Source organism: Macrosteles quadrilineatus, unplaced genomic scaffold, assembly GCF_028750875.1.
Source record: "Macrosteles quadrilineatus isolate MER2022 unplaced genomic scaffold, UCM_ALF_1.0 Scaffold_2__2_contigs__length_208266976, whole genome shotgun sequence".
NCBI classification, from domain to species: Eukaryota; Metazoa; Arthropoda; class Insecta; order Hemiptera; family Cicadellidae; genus Macrosteles; species Macrosteles quadrilineatus.
Window position 1 is genome coordinate 193,595,121 of NW_026542595.1, and position 26,225 is coordinate 193,621,345.

A 26,225-nucleotide genomic window follows, 5' to 3' on the forward strand; every position below is an offset into this window, starting at 1 on the left:
CATATGGCTGTATTTCAACAACTTTAATGACCTATTTTGGCTAATTTTGCAAGGCTAATTTTTCAAAGTCGGAACACACAATAGGAAGAGTAACAGCCAACACTGCACGAAACAAGCAAAGGACTGGAGTCGGTCGGTGGAATGGAATGGAGGATCTAGATTACTGTATTTATTAAATACACTATTGTACTATGTACTGTGTATTTAGATTACTGTATTATTGTGGTTGTGTTTGTTGTAGCCCTGTGCCCTGTGTCAATGTCGAATGTTTGTTTTCGTTTTGATTTTGTTTGCCGGTGATTTCTGTGATGTTTTTTTGGTTAGTAAGTAACTTGGTGTTTAACCTTTTCACCAAGGCATGGTGGCAATGTTTGAAAAATACTATTAAGTTTGAAATTTGGACACTTGAGGAATATTTTTGAAACAATTTTAAATACTTATATTAATTTATAAATGAACATTATTAGTTTCTAAAATTAATAACTATTTGTTTCATTTTTTAGTTAATTAATCTTGTTTTGTACCACATAGACAGTTTAATCACGGCTACCTATCATTCCAGGCCGGAGGCCGCAGCCTTCGAAATGGCAACGTTGCAAGTATAGTGTTAGTGTTGTAAAAGGTGTTTGTTTGGAGAACGCTAAGCTAATGATATTTATGTATTTTTTTAAGAATACGAAAGCTTGGTTACTGGGCTATGAAAATGTTGACTCCACATTGAATGTACAGAAATAGATGTTCAATTTATATTGTTTTGGTTTTCGATTATATATTATGTTTTAATTCCATGTTAACTTATGGGACGTCTGGTGCTAAACAATACTGCGGTACTTGCAACGTTGGAAAAATGTGGTTCGGATTCCACTATAAACTGTATGTCCCTTAGTTGCCATTAGCTGTATGGGCTATTAATTAACAGCTTTGTCTAAGGAACATGTCGGCCTTAGTCACTAACAAGACTACAAGATCGCGCCACTCATCCTACACTCATCCTTCACTCATATTTGGGTTAAAATACTCACATAGTGGCGTCCCCCATCTTAAATAATTGATATTGATATTGATATTGCCAATTCTACCAGGCCGCGGCCTGCCTGGAGTTAAAGATGGCCGTGGTTTTAATGGTGCAAAAATGTTTTTTGTATAGTATTACTTTATAAATAATATGGGATATTGAAGAATAATATCACCAGTTACCATATTTTAGGTGGCTATACATGATCCATTGGTATTGCTGCAAAAATAATAAGTTATCTCGATTTGATGAAGAGGGATAATTGGAGGGATTATTAGAACATGGACTAGGGATAACTAGGGATTTTTTGATGTTGGCCCAGGGATATTTTTTTCTTGCGGATGGAAACACTGTAGTTCACGTTTGTTAAATACTAGTCTAACTCAATTTTGTTGTTCGTGTCGGTTCTTACTGTTTGTGTTGTTTAATGAAATAGAAAAATTATTGAAATTCAATAATTTATTCTAGGTAAGAACCTTTGTTTATGTCTAGACTAGAGCCTTTGTCGTCTGTTGCTGTCTGCTAGACATTGCAGTATTGCAGTCAGTCGCTGTCACTAGCTTCTAGCTTCACCACAGTCTTTCGTTTCTGTTTCTCGTTTCAGGTTCCACAGTTTTTGACTTTTGTTGCAGGGTAACTTAACAAAACGCCTAGAACATCCCAACTTGGCCAATTAAAAATAAAATTGATTTACCTTACTTTTAGGTCAATGCCTTATTTTATTACCACAACATTGAACGGCTGCACTTTACTTTACGTCCTACTTACTTCGAATGAAAATAGGCTAGGTAAGGTTAACCTAACCTAACTAACCAAACGATATATCGAATGAAACAATTGAACAATCGATATTTTAATTCGAATGAGTGTAGGACGTAAAGTAAAGTGCAGCCGAAGGGCATCTAGGCATACCTATGTAAACTAACTTATATACTAGTAGGCCTACTTGTAAAGTAACTTAAGTCACCAATTTTATAATTTTTAGTTTGTGCCTAATTAATCGATTTACAGGATTGATCCCAGTTTCTTGATTCCCTGCGATAAAATCCATTCGGACAAAATGCCAATGTTTGATGGATACCTGCTGACAGAAAAGCAAGCCATTGTACTAGACTTGGGAGCAAGATACACCAAGTAAGTATAATTAATAACTTGCGTCATGAATTGTGGATAGGCATGTACTGGATGCGATACTCCCTGGTGTGGATTAACGTCTGGGCTGTACTTAAGTTTACGTCATACATTTACTCACATAAGTTACTGCAGTTTGGCTAAGGTTAGGTTTGGTTTAGAACAGTTTCATTTTATAATCAGCTGGTAGTTAATGTATAATGGTAAATGTAGGATGTAAACTAAAGTGCAATCAATGTCCACAATAGTGAGTACTACAACTATCTGCAGTACTGTACTGATAATTAGACCAATTTGTTAATGCCAAGGCAAAAATGTGGTTCAGATTCCACTATAATCTGTAGGTACCTTAAAACTTAGTTGCCATTAGCTGTATTGGCTATTAATTAACAGCTGTGTCTAAGAAATATGTCGGCCTTAATCACTAACAAGACTGCCACTCATCCTACACTCATCTCCATTCATACTTGGTTTAAAATACCTACTTTGTACGGTCGCCATTCAATGAAAAGTATTCAGTAATACGAGCAATGTCTGTTCCTCTGTCTGTCTGTGATATATAGGTACCTATCTCAAAATCCAGCGGAAAGATTCTGACTAGATTTTGGAATTAGAAACTTATAGCTCTAAAAATGTGATTGCTGACAGCTACTACCTCAGGAAAATTAGTATTTCACTACACAACTCATTTAAAACATTAACATTGTTCTTATGGGTTGCTAAGTACCGGTAACAATTTTGGTTGAACAAAATAACAAGGAAAATGTAAACAAGGCCTTGTAACATGTGTTCATAACAAGCCATCCACAGTATACTCTTTTGACTATTAATACAACAACATACTAGTTTTGACTATCAATACAACAGTGTATAGTAATACCAGAAACAAAAGAACCCTGGGCCGTTTCGAGGCGCGCAGGTTTGAATGGTACGCCACACCTACCGGCGCGAACCACGTGATCTTTTTGTTTCTGCGCAGGTTGTTTTGTTCTTGGTATGTCTATATCAATACACTTCAGTATCCAATAGTCAATGATACTAGTAAATTACAAAATACAGTAAGTTGGAAAGGCAAAAACATCAGTTGTAAGACCACGAATAGGCTTACTTGAAAAGAATAGAATAGAATAGATTTATTGGTCATTCAGTAATTACACTATAATTACAATAGACTTCGTCAAGTTTAACCCTCCAACTGGCACATAGAAAAGTCTGTAGTGGCAAGGCCATTTTAGTGATTTTGCAGACATATTTTTGAAAATTCATATAAATTGAACTAATAAAGTAAACCATATGAACCATATACTTGACTGGTCCGTAAAATAAGGAAGAACGGAATCTGAAAATGGTAAAATTTCAAGTAGTTGGAAATAAAATAATTTTTGAAACAAAGAAAACAACCAAAAGTTTTTTTCCAATTTGAAAATTTGAAAGCAAAACTGTGCTGCAAATGCAGAAATTTTTTTATATGAAATCCAAGATATACAAAATGTCAGCAATTTATTTGTGTACATAAAAAAGTAAAAACATTCAATTTATAATTTTTTTTGCTGAGTTATGGCCAAAAAACTAAAAAAAAACTGTGAAATTCCCATAAGCTTGTGAACAGGTGAAGAAGATAAATTGCACGTAAACAACAAGTGATGACGTTGGCGCAGGTTGTGCAACATACGGCAACAAAAGTCCACTATGCACAAAATTTCATGGGCTATCAGATGGTATATGTCATTATAACAAAAGTTATAAATTTTGTTGAAAAATATGTGAATTACTACCGCGACTATAATAGTCGCGCTGCCAGTTCAGACATGTAAAAAAGGGGGCTGAGGTATTATTTTTCTATTTGAGTTATTTATAAAGATATCGATATAATTTATATATCTCAATATAGAAAATGAACTTCCGGATGCAGTGGTAGGCTACCACACGCTGTTCCGTAGACTAAAAATACCCCTTGCTATTATTTATTGAAAATATCCATTTCCGGTAGTTTTGTGATGCTTACATAGAGAAACTGGCTTCGCGCGAAATTTTCTTCCACTTTATCGCTAAGTTATATTGATCCATCAGTGTTATAAAGGTTATTTATGCAATAAAATGAAAGTTTAGAACCTCATCTTTCGATTGGTATACACTTTATGTAAGTTAGCGATTGTTTTTAACCGTTTATATGCAATTTAAAATAACCTTGCAAAATGCAACTATTATAGTCGCTGCCACTACAGACACCGACTATCGCGACTATTATAGTCGCTGTGCCAGTTGAAGGGAAACAATAGATAGTCATAAATACACAAGAGTCAATAATAATCTCTACCTAATTTAAAAATCACAGCCTCTTATATCTAAATCAAAAAATTCATTGATGTGGTATAAAAGCCTACTTTGAAGCCAAACATATAATTTACTGTTAAATGCATTGTCAGAAATACTTTGAATTTCCAAGGGCAGTTTGTTGAACAATTTGATTCCCAATGAGTTATGATCCGGTATGGATCATAAACATACACAACTGACATTTTGGCCCGAAAATAAACATGATTTAGCATTGCTTAAATGGAACTGCCAAAACATGTTAATGCTATTAGTATTCAGGACAACAATAAGAATTTTTTGAATAGAATTTGTTTATGTTTATGATCCATTCCGGGTATTATTCTAGTATTCGTGGTTGTAACTATTGAGCAAAGATTACACTGAAGATTAGGTACTCAATATGGGATAAAATAGTTTTGGTCAAATACTGATATTTTTACTTAGCTGTCTCCCACCAAAACTTAATACCCCAAGTAGCCTACTGAGGCAATTTAAGCGTATTGTTAGCAAACTTTTATTTAGCAGTGAAATAAATAGGCCTAAATTAAAATATTTTATTTTATTTCAACTTAGGCTAATTCGAATTTAAACAAACATTTTCAATCAGCTTTTAGCGAATTTCCCTATAGGGAAGTACCATAGCTATTACCGTAGGTCTCATGGTAAGACTTTAGCTTGGGACCGATTTACTTTTCCATTTTGATGTCCCCAGAGGTTTGAAAATGATGCTAGGCATACCGGTACTTAATTATTTATGACATAAGTGATTTGTGGATCTTCAGCAAAGAACTTTTTCTCATAGCAATCATATTGTGGCTTAGACAATGCAATGAAGATGCAATGTGACATATAATTTAGGTTCTAACTGTCCAGTCTCATTGGAGTAATTTAATTCATCCTTACAGATTTGGTTTTGCTGGGGAGGCTTGCCCAAGATGTATTGTGCGGTCTGAAGTTAAAAGTTCGAAAACAGGAACTCTCAGACAAGTTATGAGCTTCACAGACAAAGAAGATCTTTATGCACTGCTTGTGGACTTTTTGCACATTCTTTTCTTCAAGTGAGTACCGTACTTATTAATTATGAAATTGAAATATGCCTACAAGGGTTAGTACTGGAGAACCTCAAGGCATTGTTTCTGTTAAGTTATAACATTTTGCTTGAATTTATAAACCAGTAGACTTAAGTTTGTCTAATATGAGGTACATACCTTTACGTCAACAGTTCAATTTTGTCGTAAGTGGAACTCACTACATGTTTCGCCTATTCAGGCATCGTCAGGTGATATCCTAGCAAGAATGCTTTGTCTTCATCCATGATGGGGTCGTCAAGAAACATTTTAATACATACACACACATTACGCACGAAAACATTTAACAATTAATTAGTAGGCCTACTATTACCGGTCGCGGTACGGAGGCAGACTCCGTTTTAAGTTTGTCTTTAAAAAATCCTTTTTTTTTATTAAAACCTATTTCTGTTTAACTTACATTTATTTAGGCCTACAATAAAATTGGAAGCAAAGATCATATGAAAGAAGATTCCTGAAGTGTCTGACTTACACAGAACTGTTTTAAATGTCATACATAATTTTATGTCTGTAAAAAATAGAGACTGTATTTCACCTAGAATGAATATAGGAGGGCTGTTTGGAAAGTAAGAAACTTAGTTTGAAGTCCATTGTTGGTGATGGTGAGTTAATGTTGTTCAAAGGTTTATTGCGGACATTTGGGGATCACGATGGTAAAAAACAATACACGACGTTTTGGGATCTGGAATCTAATCCAGTCCTCAGGTGAAAAAACTTAACTAACACATTACAACTAACAATACACAAACGCCCAACCTAAGCTGGAATAAACTACAGAGGGTAGCAGTAAAAAAATACCGTATGCACTGTATAGCAGTCAAGTCATGATACAACATGTAAATAATAACCAATCACAAAACACTATAGTCTATAATACCCCCGCCGCAGCAAACCTGCCGTTTAAGCGAATTTCCATTTGGCTGAATTGATTTTCAAACGATCTATTTAAATAACATTAGGTTTAACGAGTACCTAGGTTTGCTGCTACAAGGAATCTAATAAAGTGTGTGTTTTAAGTAAAATAATTATTGCTTAGTAGAAAATGAATATATTTGCCAAGTTTGATCAAAATATATCCATAAACAAGCAAACTACAACATTTTACAACATTCTCCATAAGAATAACATGGGAATTTTAAATTTACAATTTTTTTAGTTTTCTCCGTAACCAATAACCGTACAAAAACACTTTCATATACTGAATTATTTGTTTTTTAAGCTCTTTAAGAAGGTTTAGAGAAAAATTGGGAAATTTTGGGTTTTGAGGGTCAAAAGTGAGAAAAACCAATTTTTACCCCATAAAACCCCCCATAAAACCCTGTTCCCATGGTCCGATCATGCTGGATCGCGAACTCATTCACGTTTATCCCGCCTTACACCTTCAAACCAAATTTCATCAAAATCGGATAAAAATTACTCAAGTTATCGTGTTCACGGACACATATATATATAAATCTATATATATATATATCTATATATATATATATACATATATAAAAATTTGAACGAATGGTGTTTTTGGCCTCCGGGGACATGAAAATGAAAAAGTAAATCGGTCCCAGGCTTAAGTCTTACCATGAGACCTACGGTAATAGCTACTTCCCAATAGGGAAATTCGCTAAAAGGTGTAGTGTGAACAGCTCACACAATGGAACACTAATAACACCGTTTGCAATGACTTCACCAATGAGACTAAAGCAACATGGCCGACCAATCGGAAACACGGAACTTAAATGAGACAACAGAAATGGCGTCTGGTCCCTGGAAAAGTAAAACCAACAAAATGACCGAGCGATGTACAGTGCCGCAAAATGGGTGTTAATTCTGTTTATTCCTATCACGAGTTTTACTACGTGTTAACATAACGTGTGAATTTTGAGGATAACTCGTTATTTCCCTATTTATTGAACAATTAAGTTCCCTATCCTTTAGTTCCTTGTTCAAAATGGGTAGCCAAAGTGGCCTGATTTCAACCGAAGACTGACTGATTGGTTGGTCTGCTAATTTAATGTATGAGGCTTCAATGAGTTTATATTTGAAAAAATGAGGTTCCTTATGGAACATTTTTGCCTCTTCAAAATTCATACGATGATTTTCGGACCAGCAATGATGAGCGATCTTAGATTTTTCCACTAAACCTTTTTTAGTGTTTTCTCTGTGTTCTTTGATTCTAGTGTTCAATGGTCTTTTTGTCTCGCCATAGTAAGGCCTGGAACAATCATTTCAGTTTATTCTGTAAATACAGTTTTAAATATCCTGAGTGTCATTTTTGGGTTTTGTTTTGACGAGACTCTGCCTAAGTGTGTTTTGTGTTCTAAAACGCTGATTGCACATTAAATTTCCTAGCAACCCTTCTGATTTTTTCCGATAGCCCTAACACATACGGAATTGACATGTGGACGAGCTTTTCCTTGTGATTTTGTAAAGGTTCACGCGTAGCCCTATCTTTCTTGCATTCGTTTATAATGGATCGAGGGTATCCGTTGCTAGCCAAATCCTGTTCTACTTTCTTTATTTCATCCTTACTCATCCTGATTGGAGCATGCTCTTAGCCCTGTCAAACAGAGAGTAAGCAACCTCTTAAGTGGTTAGATTAAAAAGAAAAATCTGTGTCCTCCTCTTCATGTAAAAAGAAGCAAAACAGGTGTTGTGTGCAATACTTATAAAACTCATTAATGCCATAGGTCTAAATTCTCAAAACATACAAGATTTGAAATAAACAACGTATAAATAAATACATGTTGTACTAAATACCAACATTGCTGGTCGACGAGCAGGAACATACGCTACAGTGGGATTACGTCAGGGCTATCTGATATTGTCAATCATCGCTCTTAGTATAAGTGGAAGAGCTGGTCTAGAGGAAAAGAGTGCGGCCTCAGTCGCCTAGGCCCCCTTGTTCAAATTCGTCCAATCGTTAAAGGCTTTATCTATCTGATAATGCTGCAATCCTCTAGGATTAGCCTGAAATGAAATATAGTATGACAGGTCTAAGCCTAGTGTTCTAGGATTTGAAAGAAGGGTATTTTTTTTTTTTTTTTTTTTTTTTAGGGAGAGGTGGGAAAATGCATTTATGCACACAGGTTGCTAGCCTGTAGTGTGGGACTCCAACGGGCTTAAGGCCCAGAGACTACCCACTAAAAACCTCCTCTACTCTTCGGACACTAGCCTGGGAACACTTGTCGCACTTCATCAGAACTAGGCCGAGTTTGCCTACGCCCGAGGGGCTTACGCCGTGTCTAGCCGTTTATTTCTTATCAAATCTAGACTATGTTCCGATCTAGATCATTCTTTTTAGCTTGAAGGACATTCCGGACAAAGTGCGACCAGCAGTCCCAGTTGTCCTCACCCTTCAGCAAGGTCTCACAGATCGATTCAATCGACAGCACCCCAAGATGTTGAATGGCCTCCTGGCGAAGCATATCCCATTGTGGACAGTGGAAAAAAGTGTGTTCCGCGTCGTCGGGAATGCATGGGCAGTAAATGCAGTCAGGTGAATTCGTTTTGGCCATCAAGTGCAGGTACGACTGAAAATAGCCGTGACCTGACAAGAACTGCGTGAGGTAATAGTCAACCTCACCGTGCCGCCGTTCTACCCACGGTTGGACCTGCCTGATGAGTCTGGCAGTCCAACGTCCTCGAGTCTCCCTTTCCCAGCTTTCTTGCCACATCTGAAAAGTGCGGGAGCGCTCTTCTGTTCTTGCAGCGTCCTTTCCAATGTAGCCTTGTCTCTGGTAGATTGCCTTCCTCTCCGCTGCCAAGAGTTTGACTGGGATAACTCCAGCGATCACCAAAACGGCCGGTTCGGACACCGTACGGTACGCGGAAGCGACCCTGAGTGCCGCCTGACGCTGCACTCGTGCGAGCCTCAACCTATACGCCTCCTTGTTAAGCGCGTCTGCCCACACCTCAGAGCCGTAGAGAAGCACGGACTGGACTGCAGACATCAGTAGTCTTCTACGGCTGGACCGGGGACCACCGACATTGGCCATAAGCCTACTAAGAGCAGCAACACTCCTAGCAGCCTTGTCCGCCGTACGGAAGATCTGGTCCCTCCAGCTCAGCTTGTTGTCCACCATGACACCAAGGTACTTGGCGGTTCGCGTGGTTTGGACAACTACGTTCCCAACTCGTAGCGGAACGATGGTTTCAATCCGTTTTTTCGTGAGGATGACGATCTCTGTCTTGCTCAGAGCGAGTGTCAGACCATGATCAGTCATCCAGGCGTTTACAACGCGCATGACTTGGTTCAGTTTCAGTTGGGCTAGCTCAACGTTGCGTGCAGCAATGAGGGCTGCGACGTCATCGGCGTACCCAACTAAAACGGTCTCCTCTGGCATCTCAGATCTCAGAAGGCTGTCGTAGGCAGCGTTCCACAAATCTGGGCCGAGTATCGAACCTTGCGCGGCACCGGAAGTAACATCCATCGTCCGCGAACCATCTTTAGTTTCGTAATTAAGAGTTCTGCAGCGCAGGTAGTCCTCGATCAGCCTCAACAGATATGCTGGTACGCGGAAGCTATTCCTCAACGCGCTCAACATATCGACCCATCTCGCCGAGTTAAAAGCATTCTTGACATCTAGCGTAACAAGAAGCACGATACGGCGAGAGTAATGATTGAAGCTCTCGGCACGCTCTACCGCTCTGTGTACCTCGGATATCGCGTCGATTGTTGACCGACCCTTTCTGAAGCCGTACTGACGAGGAGACAAATCTCCGGCAGCTTCCACGGCAGACGTCAGGCGGCAGCGGATCAGTTTCTCGAAGAGTTTTCCGGCCACATCCAACATACAGAGGGGTCTATAAGACGACGGCATATTCGGGTCACCTTTCCCCTTGCTGATTAGCACAAGCCTAGCCCTTTTCCAAGGAGTTGGGAAAACCCCTTCGCACAGGCATGTGTTGTACATTCTCAGCAGTAAGAGGGGGTTAACTGAGAATACCTTCTTGAGAGCCTCACTGGGAATACCATCAGGACCAGGTGCCTTTCTATTTTTCAGGGAGAGGACAGATGATTCCAGCTCTTTAATGCTAAAGAGTGGAATGTCCCCTACCTCGCCATAGTCGAAAAAAGGCCGCCGAGGATGAGACGGGAAAAGGGCGGTGACGATCCTGTCCATGGTGGTGCCCTCCATGACGGAAGGTGGTGATCGGGCGCCGAGTTTCTGGGTTACAACCTTGTAGCCCAGTCCCCAAGGATCAGAGTCAACATCCTCCTGAAGCCTCCTCCAACAGCTAACCTTGCTCCTGATGATAGCCCGACGAAGAGCTTTCTTCGCAGCCCTATAAGCCGCTGACTTAGCCTCGAAATCCGGGAATCTTCTGGCCCTCATAGCGGCACGTCTGGCTTTCAGACAAGCTTTCCGAAGGTTCGAGATCTCTAAAGTCCACCAGTACACAGCTTGCTTATCGCGACGGCGTCCCCTGCGTGGCATGGCCTGGTCACAAGCCGAGACAATCAGTTCCATCGTGGACGTTACCAATGCCTCGGCGTCAACAGGTGCAGCAGAATTCACCAGCGCTCCCCGTGAGATTACGTCAGTGAACTTCTCAACATCCAGCTTGTCCGTATTCCATCGGCGTGGTCCAGATCGTGATACAGGCGCCTGATTATGATGTTCATCCAGTATATCAAAAACGATGTACTGATGATCACTTGCCGTGAGGTTTTCTATGACTCTCCAGTTGGAGATCCGTGCTAGTAGTGATTCCGACGAGAAGGAGATATCGGGGATCGTACCTCTCATGCCGGGGCGCCGGAAAGTAGGCGTGTCGCCCTCGTTTAAGACGACAAGTCCGGCCCTGGCGGCAAAGTCCAGGATGTATTTCCCCCGGGAGTTTGTAGAGGTCATACCCCACTCCACAGCCCTCGCATTAAAATCACCAGCAACAACGACATGCCCAACGGTACCCCGTACACTGTCTTCTAAGCGGTCAATCTTCAGACGGAATTCCCGAATTGGCTCGTTGGGGGTAAGGTAGACACTAAAAAACGTGACGTCCCTACACCTGACCCAAACGAAGCCTCGGCCGCGTCCGTGATCTCGCACTGGTGCTTCCGTGCTGTTTCGAACCCAACAAGCGGCAGTACCAAGAGAATCTGGGAACCAGAAGTGTGGGTCCCTGTCACGGTACTGCTCGCTGATCAGAAGGGTGTCCGCACCGATCTCTTGGGCCAGCTGATCTAAGAGGGAGTCAGCCGTTCTGGACCTCTCAAGGTTACCCTGGAGAATCCTCACTTCCCAGACCTAGCCTTCTCAAGGTCGAGTGCAGCCTTGAAAACACTGCATCGCCCAGCCCCTGGAATGTGACCTAATGAGGCGTCCTTTTGGCCTTTCTCTGCGCAGAGAAAACAACGCTCTGCTGCGGTACAGTTCTTCCTGTTGTGGCCCGAGCCGCCACACCTGAAACAATTCTTGGATAGGTCGGGTCCTTTACAGTTTCGGGAAGAGTGACCAAACCCGAGGCAGCGAAAGCATCGCGGTACAACCACCCTCCGTCTGAGCCTGCAATTGACCCATCCAATTCTCAGGTGTGTGAGATTAAGCAGCTTGCTGGCATCTTGGTTTCGCATTTCAGCGATAGCTATGCGTTGCTCGCTGCGGTTGGGCCGCGTAAGCCATACTTTAAGGGAGTCGGCATTTTGGATATCAGGGATGGCCTTGTTGATAGCCTCCCTGACTTCAGCCTCAGTCGAAAGACCGTCAAGGTCCCGGATCTCCACCGAGGTCCTAGGCTCGAGTTCCCGAACAGTACCGTGGTCCCCCAGAGCCTCTCTGACCTTTGCAGCAAAAGCCACTCGGTCACCAGATTTCCCCAGCTCGAGGAGAACTTTCCCATTCTGGGTACACCTGATTGACTTAACAATCGTATCCGTCTCCTCTGGCTTGGCCTTAGACTTGAGTCGACCCAAGACTTCAGCAAAAGAGCGCCCCCCTAAGGGATTGATCAGGATTGCCTCAGCCCTGGGCTTTCTCGGCCTGGGTTTCTTTGAAACAGGGGGGGCCTTTCCACGAACCTCCCTCGCCGGAGCAGGATCAGCAATCTTTCGATCTCTTGCTGCAGGTTCTTTGTTAGAGACAGCCTCCATTCGTCTCAATTTCCTCTTTTCTTTGCGGGAAAGCCTCTTCTCCCAGTTACCCACATTTGATGGTGCCACAGCAGAGTTCATAGAGCTGCTTCCGTCAACCGTTGGGAGAGAGGCAAGCTCCCTGGTCTGCTGAGGGCGCTTCTTTAGAGCTGGAGTGTGCTCAGTAGGGGGTGTCATCTGGGTGGCCCTGTCCTCGACCTTCTGCTCAACATCTGACAGAGGCTGATTGGCCAATTCAGGAAGATCGGGGCTCTCCGCTGGTGAGCTCCTTGCCCGTTTCCTTTGATTCCCGCCCTTGTCGTTCAGTTTAGGGGCTAAAACTTGGTTCACAAGCTCCCGTTCATTAACTAAAGCCTGTCTCATCAAGCCTTTAATTTCGAGAACTCGGGCAACCCGATCCTTCACCTTTGGGAGACCGTCCTTGATTGACCGGTTTACGTTGGTCCGGAGCTTCAAGGTTCCCTCCATATTATTGATGAGGTCCATCATCTCTACCAGGAGGTCAGACTCCTCCTCATCAGCATCGTCGTATTGTTGACGGTAACGCTGAAGTTCAGGATCCGACCTCTGGGGGCTGATTTTCGGCGCTGTACTTTCCAGGAGGGTTCCCGTCAACGCCGGTTCAACGTCTACTTTTCCTTCTCCACTTGTCAAAGGAGATCTTAGTGGGGGGAACTCATTTGAGCCCTTAAAGGTTGCAGGTGGTGGAGTTGCCTTAACGTTGTTCGCTGGTGGCGACCTCTTGACCTTGGAGCTACGCCCAAAAGGGCTCCACTCCTTTTCCGACTTCGATTTTTGCTCATTTGAGCTGCTGTTAAATAATGTGTTGGGTGGGGGAAAGAAGGGTATGCAAATAAGGACATTGTTAAAGGTAAACAATATTGAGGAGTTTATGTTTGCAGGCATGTACAGCTGAGTCCAAAGGAGCGACGTGTGGTTGTGGTCGAGTCAGTCTTGTGTCCGACTGTCGTAAGAGATACTCTGGCAAAAGTCTTGTTCCAACATTTTGAGGTAAACTTACCACGCTGTGTATTGAAGTTTTAATATTGGTTCATAACTAATAAGTGTTACATTTTAGATATTTTTCCATTGACTCTAATTTAAACTGGCTTCAAAATTGACAACAATGAAGTTTAATAAATAAGCTCAAGGAAAATGTAAAATATGGTCCAGAAGAGTTTGGTGAACTATTCCTGGTCTTGATAGCAGATCGTTCGGGATGTATCTATCCTGAAGCACAATATGATTGGAAAAAAATAAGTCAAATGTAGGACCGAACTCATTTCCCGGCTTCATGAGGCGTGGAATCATGTAGGCTACTCTGAAGATTGAGGATAGGACACTGTTGCCTATGGAAAACATCCTGAGATCAGGTGCTTTGACGATATGGTAGTTTTGACTACAAATTAGGGTACTATGGTAATGCACAATGTAATTTAACCTTTTTTATTGTTAAATCATAGTGATTCAAAAGCTTAAAGCCATACCACAATTCATATGTATGGGTTCCCTTTTTGTAAAGATGTGTTAAATTGACAAACATCAGTTATAGCTGTAAGCAACGTTTGGTTATGCAGGTGTGTTCGATGTTGCTGGTGCCCTCGCACTTGGTTGTGTTGGCTACACTGGCCATAGACACAGGTCTGGTGGTAGATGTAGGACACAGTGAGGCGCAGGTGGTACCCGTGTATGAAGGCGTCCCTGTTCTGCGAACGTGGCAGGCGCAACCTCTGGCAGGTGCCGCCATAGAGCAGTACGTATAGACCTCAATTCTTAGTACAGGTTGGGCCTGACGATAAGGCATCAGACAAAAAACGTATGGGAAATGATCTGACATTGAGAGTTGTTGAAGAAGTACTGTAGCCTACTAATGGAGTTCTTGGGAAGAGTTGTAGGGTTGCTGTTTTTTGTGATAAAAAACCGTAAATAAATTAGGCACTTCAATTACTTTTAATACTTTTATATACTTTAATACTTTTCATTGAAATGGTGACCATACAAAATAGGTATTTTAAGCCAAGTATGAATGGAGATGAGTGTAGGAGAGCGTGATCTTGTAGTCTTGTTAGTGACTAAAGCCGACATATTCCTTGGACACAGCTGTTAATTAATAGCCCATACAGCTAATGGCAACTAAAGGACCTACAATTTATAGTGGAATCCGAACCACATTTTTGCCTTGGTATTAACGAACGAAGTGGTCTAATTATCAGGATCCTACTGATAGTAGTAGTACTCTCTAGTGTGGACGTTAATCCGCACCAGGAATTATCACATCCACAGTGCATGCCTATAAATATCCACAATTATTACAGGGCTGTGCGAATCCAGAAATTTTGGTTCGAATCCGAATCCGAATCATAGCTGAACAGATTTTATCGAATCCGAATATTTTAATTAATCCCGAGTCGAATCTGGGTCGAATCCAAATCTCAAATTTACAGCCATTATCGAACCTGGATCGAATCGGAATCTGAAATTTAAAGCTGTTATCGAATCCGAATATTTAAACCTGTTCAGAGTCGAATCCAAATCCGAGTAAAGTCAGCAGTACCAATTTTCACATTTTTAGACCACATTTTCTGGGGCTGAAATAACTTAGGGAATTGCTTAAAAAAATTCTTGAAATGGGTCAAATAAAAAAGTTATGAAATTTAGGCCTACCTATTTGAAGTTTTGAAACTAAAAAATTGGGCATAAGTTAGGCATACCACCTAGGCCTAAGTTTCTCGCTAAAAGTGATGGACTACCAATTTGTGTAGTCTAAAACATAGGCCCAGCCTATTATACACCTCGGTGTTAATCCTCCACACAAGCCTATGTCTGCATTACTATTACAAGTAACAACTAACACTGTGAGGTTAAGTTTACTGATAGCCAAGATAGGGTTCAAATGCGACCTACACTAATGTGCCTAAAGCCTAACACCAAGTTGGTCAGGTTCCTAACATGAACCAGTCAACAGCAAATCGGAGTGCACAAGTAGTTTTTTAGTGTCTAAAAAATTATATTGAAAATTATATTCAATTAGAATCTAGTAAATTTGAATATCGAATCCCAACTCGGATCTATTTCCAAGAAATTCGAATATCGAATCCGAACCCGGATCTCTTACCAGTAAATTCAAATATCGATTCCGAATCCGAATCCAGTTAGAAACAGTAGATTCGTTCTCAAATCCGAATCGAATCTCTAAAAAGATTCGGATTCGATTCGTTTTTCGAACTATTCGCACAGCCCTGAATTATTATAAAATCCTTTGAAACTTATTGAAATTAGATTTTTAAATTTCCTGCTACCAATAGTATTTAGGCAAGAACTTTTGACACTATTAGCGTTAAAATGCCAATCCACTAAGGCTTACAATTTTTCTTGTTACTGTATTTGAATAACACAACTAGGCCTAATAAAAAAACAACACAGTGTCCAAAATCAAAGGAATAACTAACAATTCACTTCACTGGTCCTAAGCAAATTTAAATCCCAAACTCACTATTGACTAGATTGTGCTTTTAGATAATTTAGAATTGAATAAATTAAGTAGAAAAGTGTAGTTAGTATAGGTCAGAATTTGCTCATCTGCATGTGAATATAAGCATGGCTTTGAAGTTTGGAAAATTGATTGTAGTGGCAACCATTCTAACAATTTTAGTCTGTTCTTCAGGAGACTTAAGAAGACCTTGGTAGAATGGTATGAGAAGCAGGATAGTGGTGAATCCATCAGGAAGTCCCAGCAGGCCAACAATCTACCTGACTCAGTAATTGAAGATATAAAAGGTATCTTTGTCTGTAGATTTTAGGACTTTGGTAATTAGTTTAAACCTTCCAGATATAAAACTGTTATTTATATTTTAAAACATCTGTTATGTCTACATTGACCTTTGGACACTGAAGTAGGCATCCCCTGGACCAGCTGCCTGCTGCAAGATATATTTCATTAAAATAAGACATGGTTGTATGATCCTCTAACAGAGCGTTCTACTGTCCAAATCATGGTCATCAGCAATCAAAGCAGGTGAACTTTTCAATCACAAAATATCTGCAGACCTTCTGCGGTTGTGATAATACTACGATAGTGAGTTCGGCTCAAACTCGATTGTTTCACCCCTTCCAATACACTCTAACACTCGACCCAGCTCTACGAAACAACTTAAATAAATTAGAATAGGTGTAGTACTATGTGTCTGTAAAAGCGTTATCTTTTTTATTCACTATTAACTAAAAATGCTTACAGTAGGTTATCAAAAGTGAATTATTTTTCATCAATACTCCAAATTTTGGTGAAAATAAAATAACCTGACGATTGCAATTTTATTGTATATGAGGGTAGTGTTAGAAGACGTCTTTAAGCATAAAATATGAATCAAGGAGTTATTAGATATAGCACATACAACTTGTACCTACTGAATCTATTGCTTACTGATATACAAAATTAGATTTTCAATTGAATATAATTAGCTAATGTGTTGCAATTGTTACAAGTGCGAACGTCGTTTGTCACCAAACAAGAGAGAGGGGTGCTATACTGGGAGGAGAAACAGCCAGAACCTTCTGTCCCTGATGTCCTGTGAGTGTGCAAATAATGTCTCTGAACAATGGATTAGTAACTTTCATTCGATGTGTATATTTTGTATGTCTCAAGTGTGTCCAGTTTCCTCCCTTTCCTAAAACAATGTAAGATTTTGAAGCAATAATTAATGTCACTTATAGAATGAATTTTATTAATAATTAACAGCCATAGACAAGAATCCTTATTTATAAGTAAATATACATAGTTGTACATATCTTCTAAATTATGTTTTGACAAGTTGCAAATTTTGGAAATATGGAGTTTGCAATGAAACTAGTCATAATTAGGTTTGGAGAGAAAGGGCTAATTGCCACAGAATAGGTGTGAGAAAGGATAGGATAAGCAGGCTTACCTTTAAGAAATGTAGGCATCCCACTTCATTCACTACAGAACACAGAAGAAAACACAAACAAAATAAAATAAAATAAACGCTGGCTATTTCGAGGCCACTGGCCCCTTTCTCAACATGGAGAGTCACATTAGATATTTAGAGTTTTTCACTGGTAAGGAAGCAGTGTTGCCAACACACTATGAATTTACAAATGAATATTTACAGGTTAATGAGTCATTGATTTTATTTACACTTAGTCTAAGCCTGCTTTTTAGGTGTGGAAGGGGAAAGGAAAATGTTAGGCCTATCTGAGATTGAGGTTTGGGGGCTCCCTAGATTTTGTGAACCACTGATAAGAGAGTTCCCATCTCCCTAGTTGTGATGGGTTACAGGTGGGAGGGAAAGATCTTATTATTTTTTAATTGAAACAACTGTTTAAATCTTGCATATTGTGGCTGGCAGCATGAATAGGCACTGGTTTTTTTATGTTATTTTGTTTGTGTTTTCTTCTGTGTTCACTAGTCATAATTAGTCATTGAAAATTCCAACTACATACAGAACTCTTTTGTCATAAGGTTTATAAAGTCCAAGAGCTACAAAATTAACTGTCATCACTTTACTGTAGGTACCCAATAGACGGAGATCATAACATCACAGTACCAGGGCCAGTGAGAGAAGCTTGTCATGAGGTTTTGTTTGAACGAGACAACGATCAGCTGTCTCTACCCAACATGATCCTGGACGCCATCGTCAAGGTAGGATATTTTACTCTCACAATGGATGGATCAACATTATTCTTCTATGTTATCCGTTATCCATAAGAAGAGTAAAGAAATTACAGTAGATTGCTTATCTGCCGATTCTGTTTACAGAGACTGGTAATACAATGACCAACTGGTACAGGCTACTATGCAGAAGCGCTGTAACTTTGAACATGGCCGCTTCCCATACTAAATACTAAGGCTTAAATTATAGATGTTAGCCTCCGGATTGCCAAATAATATTTTAAAAGGTTCAAATACCTGCTATAAAGCAATCCATTAAATTTGTTGGATCTTTTGGATCGCTTGGTAGTAAATATTTGAACCTTTTTAAATAAAGCATAAATGATGGTGTTTTTGGCCTCTGGGGACTTAAAAACAAAAAAGTAAATCAGTCCCAGGTTGTAGGTATTTTATGATATCTGCTGTAACAGCTTATTCCTGCAGGGGAAATTCACTAAAACGTAAATAACAACACTCTTTTGCTCCTCTTTGCAGCAAAGTAATTGTTAAGTATAGCGATTTTGTTTTGAATTAAAATTTAAACAATTAAATTCCCTTGTCAGAAACATAATTGCAAAACACACATTTATTGTTTTAATGATAGTTTGTACTAAAACACCTACAAGGATTGGGTTTGTCAACCCATTTACCACTTAAACAAAGCATTTTCGTCTCACTTCTACAGAGTGTCAAGTTCATTTGGCAGAGCTCTTTCGGTTAGCGTACTGTTCCTCGGTATTTCTTCGGCATATTCACAAAAATTGATTTTGACCACTTTCCCCTAGTTTTGATTTTTCCTTACAAAATTTCAGTTGTGAAGACTGTAACAAAGAAAGAAATAGGGATGGTCAAGTCTCGAAATTTCGGGAAATTTTCGGGAAATTTTAAATCTCGTTACACGAGATGAGATTTCTTTTTGGCCGACATTTTTATCGAGACGAGAATAAAAAAAAAAAAAAAAAAATTTAAAACGCCTGCAGAAAGTCAATGCAATGTGCAATACAGGAGTGTGTTGTAGTTGCGTTTCCTTTACGAAGGCGTTCTTATTGAATTAATTCTTTAAATGTAAATATTACTTTAATTATTTTAATAATATTACTTTAATAACATTTGAGAAGTTTTGTTAAGTGTAAGCAGTGTGAGGAATGTTTTATTACTATAAAAAGTCAAAACAAGTACCTAACTATTTTATAAAAATTAATATTGCTTTTATTTTATGATTTATTTTATTTTAGGATAAGTTGAACTCTATCCTAACTGATATCACTTTGTTTAATAATCGTAGGCATTTTTAATAAGTTAGGCGTGATTAATAAAAAAATTATATGCTGATGTTTTTCAATAAAAGATTGTAAATATTCTTGCCTATTATCATTATTTTTCTATTTAAACAGTCATCTAACAATGTTACAAAATCAGGTAAAAATTTTGAACGTGCATTTCCCGTTGTGTATGAGAAGGAAAATCCCGTCTCGATCTCGTCTCGAAATTTTATGAGAAATAAAAAAACCGTCTCGTCTCGAACTAAAAATCCAATCTCGTCCATCCCTAGAAAGAAAGAACACATTTTTGAAATGAAAGAGAGTTTGATCATTTTACTGTGTATGTTACACGTGACCTAAACATAGTATTGACTCTGGGACTACTTGCAGAGTTCCATAGACATGAGGCGACCACTGGCAGAGAACGTAGTGTTAGTGGGAGGCTCTGTGATAGCTGCTGGGTTCAAGGCTAGACTTCAGGCAGAGCTGAAGCTGTTGCTACAATCCCCTGAGTACAAGGACAAACTGAAAATCACCACCTTCAAGTTCCACAATCCTCCGGGCGTGGAAAACTACATCGCATGGCTTGGAGGTTTGTTTACCGTTTTGGAAATTGAAATTATCAAAGTGCAGATATTGTGATCATTTTTAGTCCCTTCCTCTTGTGAACACTTGAGGAGATCTTTGTCTGAATTTAAAATAGCCCTAGTCTTCAGAACTTAATACAATTTTGTTCACATACTGTACTCACACAAATTGCAGTAGCCTATTATGCTTATTTCGCTTCAATTATGAATTACGGACTTATTTTATGGGGATCGTCTAGTGTCAGCAAAAAGTGTTTATTCTTCAAAAATTGGGTGATTAGACATATAGCCAAGGTTCAACAACAATAGGATAAAACCTTACCTAATAAATCAATCGATAAATAATTTCGATCCATACTGTAGCCTAACTAGCTCGTTGCAAATTTCCTGCAGTAAGATAATTCTGAACTTCTTGGTAGAGTAGGGGTGGGTCAAAATTTCTAACATGAGCTCTAGAGTTCTAAGTGTGATGGAGGGAATATTCCATAACTTTTGAGAGGGCGCCACCTTGTTATAAGTTGCTTGGTGTATCAGTGGTAACAAGGAACCAATGGTAAGCAAGTATGATGGATGTTTGTTAATCTAAGACCAGGTTCCACAATGAAAACAATATTTTATCCTTCAATCCTATAATGTTGTCCAAATTTCAATACCTACATCAATAACATTTCACACATTCTGAAGGATTACAAACACAAATAAGAAACCATGACTTAATCTAATAATAGTTCAGCTGAAAACACAAATAATATTCATATAAATATCAAGGTAGGCTAGTTCAGCGATTTCGCTTCGGAAAATTCTTACACACAATCTAGTTCAGCGTTAACGCTTCAAAATATTCTAACAGATAATCAACCTTATATCTTACACAAAATATATATACCTGGTAGGCTAGTTCAGCGATTTCGCTTCAAAAAATATTCTCACAGAAAATCAACCTTAAATATCTATACTTAATTAATTATCCCAAACAGAGCCTAAACTCAAGTAGGTAGCATAGTCAATATACTGAACTGTAAAATGATCTGAATAAGATTTGTTTTGTAGGAAGCGCTTTCAATATTTTCTTGTATTTTTTTTTTTTTTTTATTTATTTATTTCTTTTTTTTGTTTGTTTAAGAAGGGCCCTTATTTCTTTTCAAAATTGGAAAGATTACTTTACACAAATATACCTACTAGCTACAAGTTATCAAATACGATATACATACAGACAAATAATCATCAGGTTACGATTAACTATTTCTAAGTTAACCCTATCCTCAAATTGTGATTTTAACAGTATCCCACTAGGCTAGAGTAGCTTTGATCCAGGTCTTGCGGTAATGAATAGTGAAAGTTCCTTAAAAAGTCCAACCAACTTCTAAGATCCTTAAAGCTACACTCATCTGTCAGTTATACGGATGTGGAGGTCCCTCGTCGAACAATTCCGCAGTCCCGGTTAGGGTAGGTTAAGTCGAGTACGTAAACCTCTTCAGCAGGGTCAAGATCGGTACAGTCATCAGCAGAGTGAGGCTCTGGGTCCAGACTAGCATCCTCCAAACCAGAAACCCTGCATATTCAAAAGTGTAATAATACTTGTTCCAAAATATTGATAAACAAACACAACTTTTAAAAATCACAATATTACACAAATATTCCTCAGCCAGTATCAGTATCTCCAAACCAATCTTTTAAATTATGAAATCTCTAACATTCAGAGGATATTTTTAACTATTTGGTTGTTTACCGCAAACGACAATTAAATCACATGGTATTTTTAATACATTACTAGACAGCAAAAGAGTTCATAATAAAATTATAACTTGAACTTTGAATGAGAGTGGTAACTGGAAATTGCTTTACAAATAGTCTGTGAAATATTATAAAGGAATCTAGAGTAATTCAGATGTACCAAATATTACTAAGAACCTTGAAAAATTGTCTCAGCCTAAATTCTTACATAACAAAATTATTTTCAGTACTGGCAAAATTTGACTTCAAGTGATTACTGTTTTTACCAGAGCAACAATCTAACCTAAATTTTATTTCTCTCTTTGGCAAACAATAAATGACTTTTAAACCCTTTTGACATAAAATTACATACTTACAATTTCCACAGATTGAATATGAATGGGCTAGGCCTACATGAAACTTTACAAAATTACATCACATTTAAAAATTGAACACAAATAAATAAACTAAGGATTTACACTTGACATTGAAATCATTATGATTTGAAACTAGCCTAGCCTACATTAGTTTTTAAAGCATTTTCTAACCTCGTAAAATGTTTCAGCAAGGAAATTAATTCAATTTAGCACATGTTCGTATTGACAGGTTTTGACAAAGTTGTTCCCTAGTTACAGTAGTTTCCCAAGTTGGAATAATGGTTAAGACTTCATAGATATTTTACCAAAGCTTTTCAAGGTTGAAACAATAAATTTTTACAAACATTCTACTATGGTACAATACATTATAAAATCGAAATAACTGTTTTTAAAGATGAAAACCATTAAATCATTCCTGAACGAACACAACAGGTTTTACTTTCATGAACTAAGATTTCATTTTCAAAACTTGAGAGAGAAAATATTGTTTTTCTGAGTTTTAGGTTACGTTCTGAATTTTGACTAGGTTTAAGTTAAAAGTTTCCTTCAACAAAAATAAAAATCCATCATACTGCTTACCATGCTTCCATATAATCCGTAGACATACGTAGAAAGAATGGGTCTTGTAGTCGAGTCAGCGATGTCGCTCCTCAAGTAGTTCTGGCTGTTCTGAGGCAGAGTTATCGTGGAAAAATACTGGCGTAACGTTCGACAAACTTCGACAGGATAGTCAGACGGAATGCAAGGCTCAGCTGATAACAATAGGTTGGAGCGCGCATCCAACAATAGAGAGAGATATAGTTGTCCGGTGGCCAGCCGTACAACACTCACAGCCTTTAAAATATTCTATCTGTCTGTCTAAATGTTACAATACGATTGCCACAATCAAAATTTACTACTGTTTAGTGTTTACAACAGCTGATTTTTACTCCCCAGAGACTAAAAATGATTTTTGCTCCCTAGGGATTTAAAATGCTACTTTAGACCTGCAATGCATGCATTAAAAATGGCTGTTTTTGCTGCAGTATGACAAAAAATAAATTTAACGCATTGAAGGCCACAGGTTATGTGTGGAGAATTAGTAAACAGAATACCAAAATTAAAAAGAATATATGTGTGTGTTGTCCACCCATATAATGGCCAAGCAAGTTAGTTAAAATACAAAAAGAGTAATGTGTTCTTTACTTCATCTACTACCATTCTACCTTTTTTCCACCCTTTTTGACAATCAGAATCCTTTCAGTAGCCGAAGTAATGATTCAGAATAGGGTACAAAATAAGTTTTTCTAAATACAGTAAACCTTTGATAGTTCGACACGGGCTGAGCTATTTTGTCAAGTGATATATTTTAATGGTTACTATTGTGATGTAAGCTGACTTGAACATTAATTTGTCATTTATTGTTGACTTGAGACTTAACTAATGAACAGTGAAATTGTTAAGCTTTTTAGTATTTAATAAATTTGGGTTACGGGGAGCGAGCTGGCGTAGTGGTTAGAGGGCGGGACTTCAGTCCTTGAGGTCCCGGGTTCGATCCCCGCCTAGTCACCAATGGATTTTATCTAAGTGATAATGCCGTAACCCCTAGGTCTAGCCTGAAGTAATGCGAAAAACAATCCCAGGCTCGTGCCTAGCGTTCTAGGACAAAAAAAATAAATAAATTTGGGTGTTTTCTATAAGGATTGTGTTCTTACTTTCCTGTATATTAATATTAAACTCAATTTACTCCCTATAGTTGGACATCCCCTAAGTCCACAAAGTGTCGTACTATCAAGGTTCTACACTGTAGTAGCTTTCCAGTTTGTTCAAAATGCATATTTTCAGGTTTTAGTCATCGCAAAATTACTATCATTCCACGATGCTGCAACGGTTTGTTTATCTAACCCTAGTGTCTGATGTAGGAGCGTTGTACGGAGCTACAGATATGATCACCATGAGGTCCCTGACAAGGGAGGGTTACTCAAGTCTGAGCTCGTCTAGTGTGCCTGACTGGTGCAGTCTGCTACACAACCGTCTCAGCCACCAGAACGGACCGTCGTTGGTCATCTGAAAAAAACTGCGCCTCGACCTGAAGAAGGTGTTCGCCCCCCTACCTTCCACCTCACCATTGCCTCATAGATAGCACTGTAGCAACTAATGTGTTTTATAAACTATGTTATTCAGCATTGATGGTTGCGGCTTCCGATTGGACAATATGTCCTGCCTACGTCAATTCGTCTTGTTTCTGGGGGTTTGAGTTGTAAATCGTATCTTTGGTAAAAGTATACACTCTATTTTCATGCAGGTGTAGCTAGTTTTAAAATAAAAATGAATATAGTTGAATCAAGACATTCACAGTGCGCTGAAGTTAATTACTGATTCATACTGAAAGTTTATGAACAACAACAAGTAAACAAGTAACAACATAACAACAAGTAACAAGTAAACTTGTTAACCCAGTTAAATTTAAAGAAATAAATAATAAAAATGTGATATCAGCGCATTAAGTCATTCAACTGTGTTCTTCTTGAAAAAAATAAAGCTACAGGTTCATTTAGATGATGACTACTTCAGCATCCAAAAGGCAATGGTCCTGTGTAGAGTAGAGACTGAAGACGATAAGTCTATGTAAAAAAATCTCTTTGTCACCCATGCTGAAAAACATAGTTTTAACTAACTCTTGCTTTCCTAGTTGTAGGGAAATGTTGAAGTTTCAAAAAGTGCTCTGTATATGTAGGCGATGTTAGTATTTATTAACTTATTGCACAATGTTATGTTTATAAGATTGTTAGACATTTTGAATGCTTAGAGAATTATTTTTTTAGTATTTATTGATCACTGTTCAGTTTTATTTGTTGATTTACACTTGTTTATTTTCATTAACACAAGACCTTACATTCTGCATCATATTATCCTGCACTTTGTCCTTACATAACCCTTATCTAGTGGTCAATGTGTATGGAAAACTATGCTTTTATTGACTGAGGTCAAGTAAAAATAAATATACTTTTAATGGCTATCAGTGTCTGTATAATAATGCAAACTTGTGATGTGGCTTGGCCCACATGGAGAAATATTGCAATGTTTCGGTTTTTTGCTGCTGCATTTAAAGGTAGGCCTACCAGTACAATATTGTAAAACTGTTGTGTTCAGGATATTTAAATAATTCATATTTAAATGCATTATGAGACTAAAAAAGACACAGTTGTGGATCTGTTGTCGTCTGTAAAGTCGTGTTATGTAAAGTTTTTTTACACCAAGATTCAATATTCAAGTTTGCATAAATATTTTGCTGGTGTATCAGATAATACAAAATATTAATTTTTTCAATGTAATTTTTTTTTACTAAAATTTGTGATAACAATATCTTGGGTGATGACTATAGATAGATAAAATCAAGGATGATAGTATATTTCCTAATTAGCCTAACTAAACTAAATGCTTATATAAATTTTGTTTCCACAGTTTCTTAAGGATTAGCAAGAAATATCAGTTTTGATGGTTATTTGTATTTTTGTAAATAAATGCATTTAATGTAAAAATATATCTTGATTTTTATTTATGATTTCCTGTGTGATTTCAACAAACATCATACTGCAAATTATTTGTAAATACTAGCCAAATGTGCTAACACAATTTGATTTTTATGGTTACTTTTTGTAATAAATTTACTGGGATTCTTCCTATTGTAGGCTTCTTAAATTGATATAGACTTCATTTTGTGTTTTTCTCTTTGCCTTCCGGATTACTTCTCAAATAATATTACAAGAGGTTAAATTACCTTATTTATGTCAAAGTAATCCTTATGTCATATGTAGGCGATCGGTTTCAATGTCTGTCTTTGGCCTCATTGTCAAGCTAGACATAGAATCTATCACTCGGTGGAGGTCGTCAAAAGTAAAAAAAAACGTAGTCACACAAACGTATAAACACAAATAAAAAACGATGAAACGCATGGCCAGCCATGCAAACTATCATTATTAGTACAGGGTCTAGTCTAGA

The 26,225-nt window shown here is 38.3% G+C and overlaps 1 protein-coding gene across 2 annotated transcripts; it reads left to right on the plus strand.

Annotated features, from left to right (window-relative positions):
- Positions 1–1,365: 1,365 nt before the first annotated feature.
- On the plus strand, positions 1,366–25,753 carry LOC128986055 (actin-related protein 10-like). Of its 2 annotated transcripts, none has more exons than XM_054406149.1 (10): positions 1,366–1,483; positions 2,027–2,149; positions 5,368–5,520; positions 13,543–13,651; positions 14,218–14,393; positions 16,305–16,417; positions 17,123–17,207; positions 18,167–18,296; positions 19,958–20,159; positions 24,146–25,753. In XM_054406149.1, exons 2-10 carry the CDS (start codon positions 2,076–2,078, stop codon positions 24,292–24,294), a joined length of 1,191 nt encoding a protein of 396 aa, XP_054262124.1. In that variant the 5' UTR covers positions 1,366–1,483; positions 2,027–2,075; the 3' UTR covers positions 24,295–25,753. The 2 variants fall into 2 exon arrangements, with proteins under 2 accessions (XP_054262124.1, XP_054262125.1); XM_054406150.1 differs by lacking the exon at positions 1,366–1,483 and adding an exon at positions 1,584–1,648.
- The last annotated feature ends 472 nt before the right edge of the window (positions 25,754–26,225 follow it).

Coding starts and splice junctions, on each gene's coding strand:
- LOC128986055 (XM_054406149.1), top strand. CDS start 2,076: ATGCCAATGTTTGATGGATACCTGCTGACAGAAAAGCAAGCCATTGTA. Junction 2,150..5,367: donor TTGGGAGCAAGATACACCAA/GTAAGTATAATT, acceptor TCATCCTTACAG/ATTTGGTTTTGCTGGGGAGG. Junction 14,394..16,304: donor GCAGGTGCCGCCATAGAGCA/GTACGTATAGAC, acceptor TCTGTTCTTCAG/GAGACTTAAGAAGACCTTGG.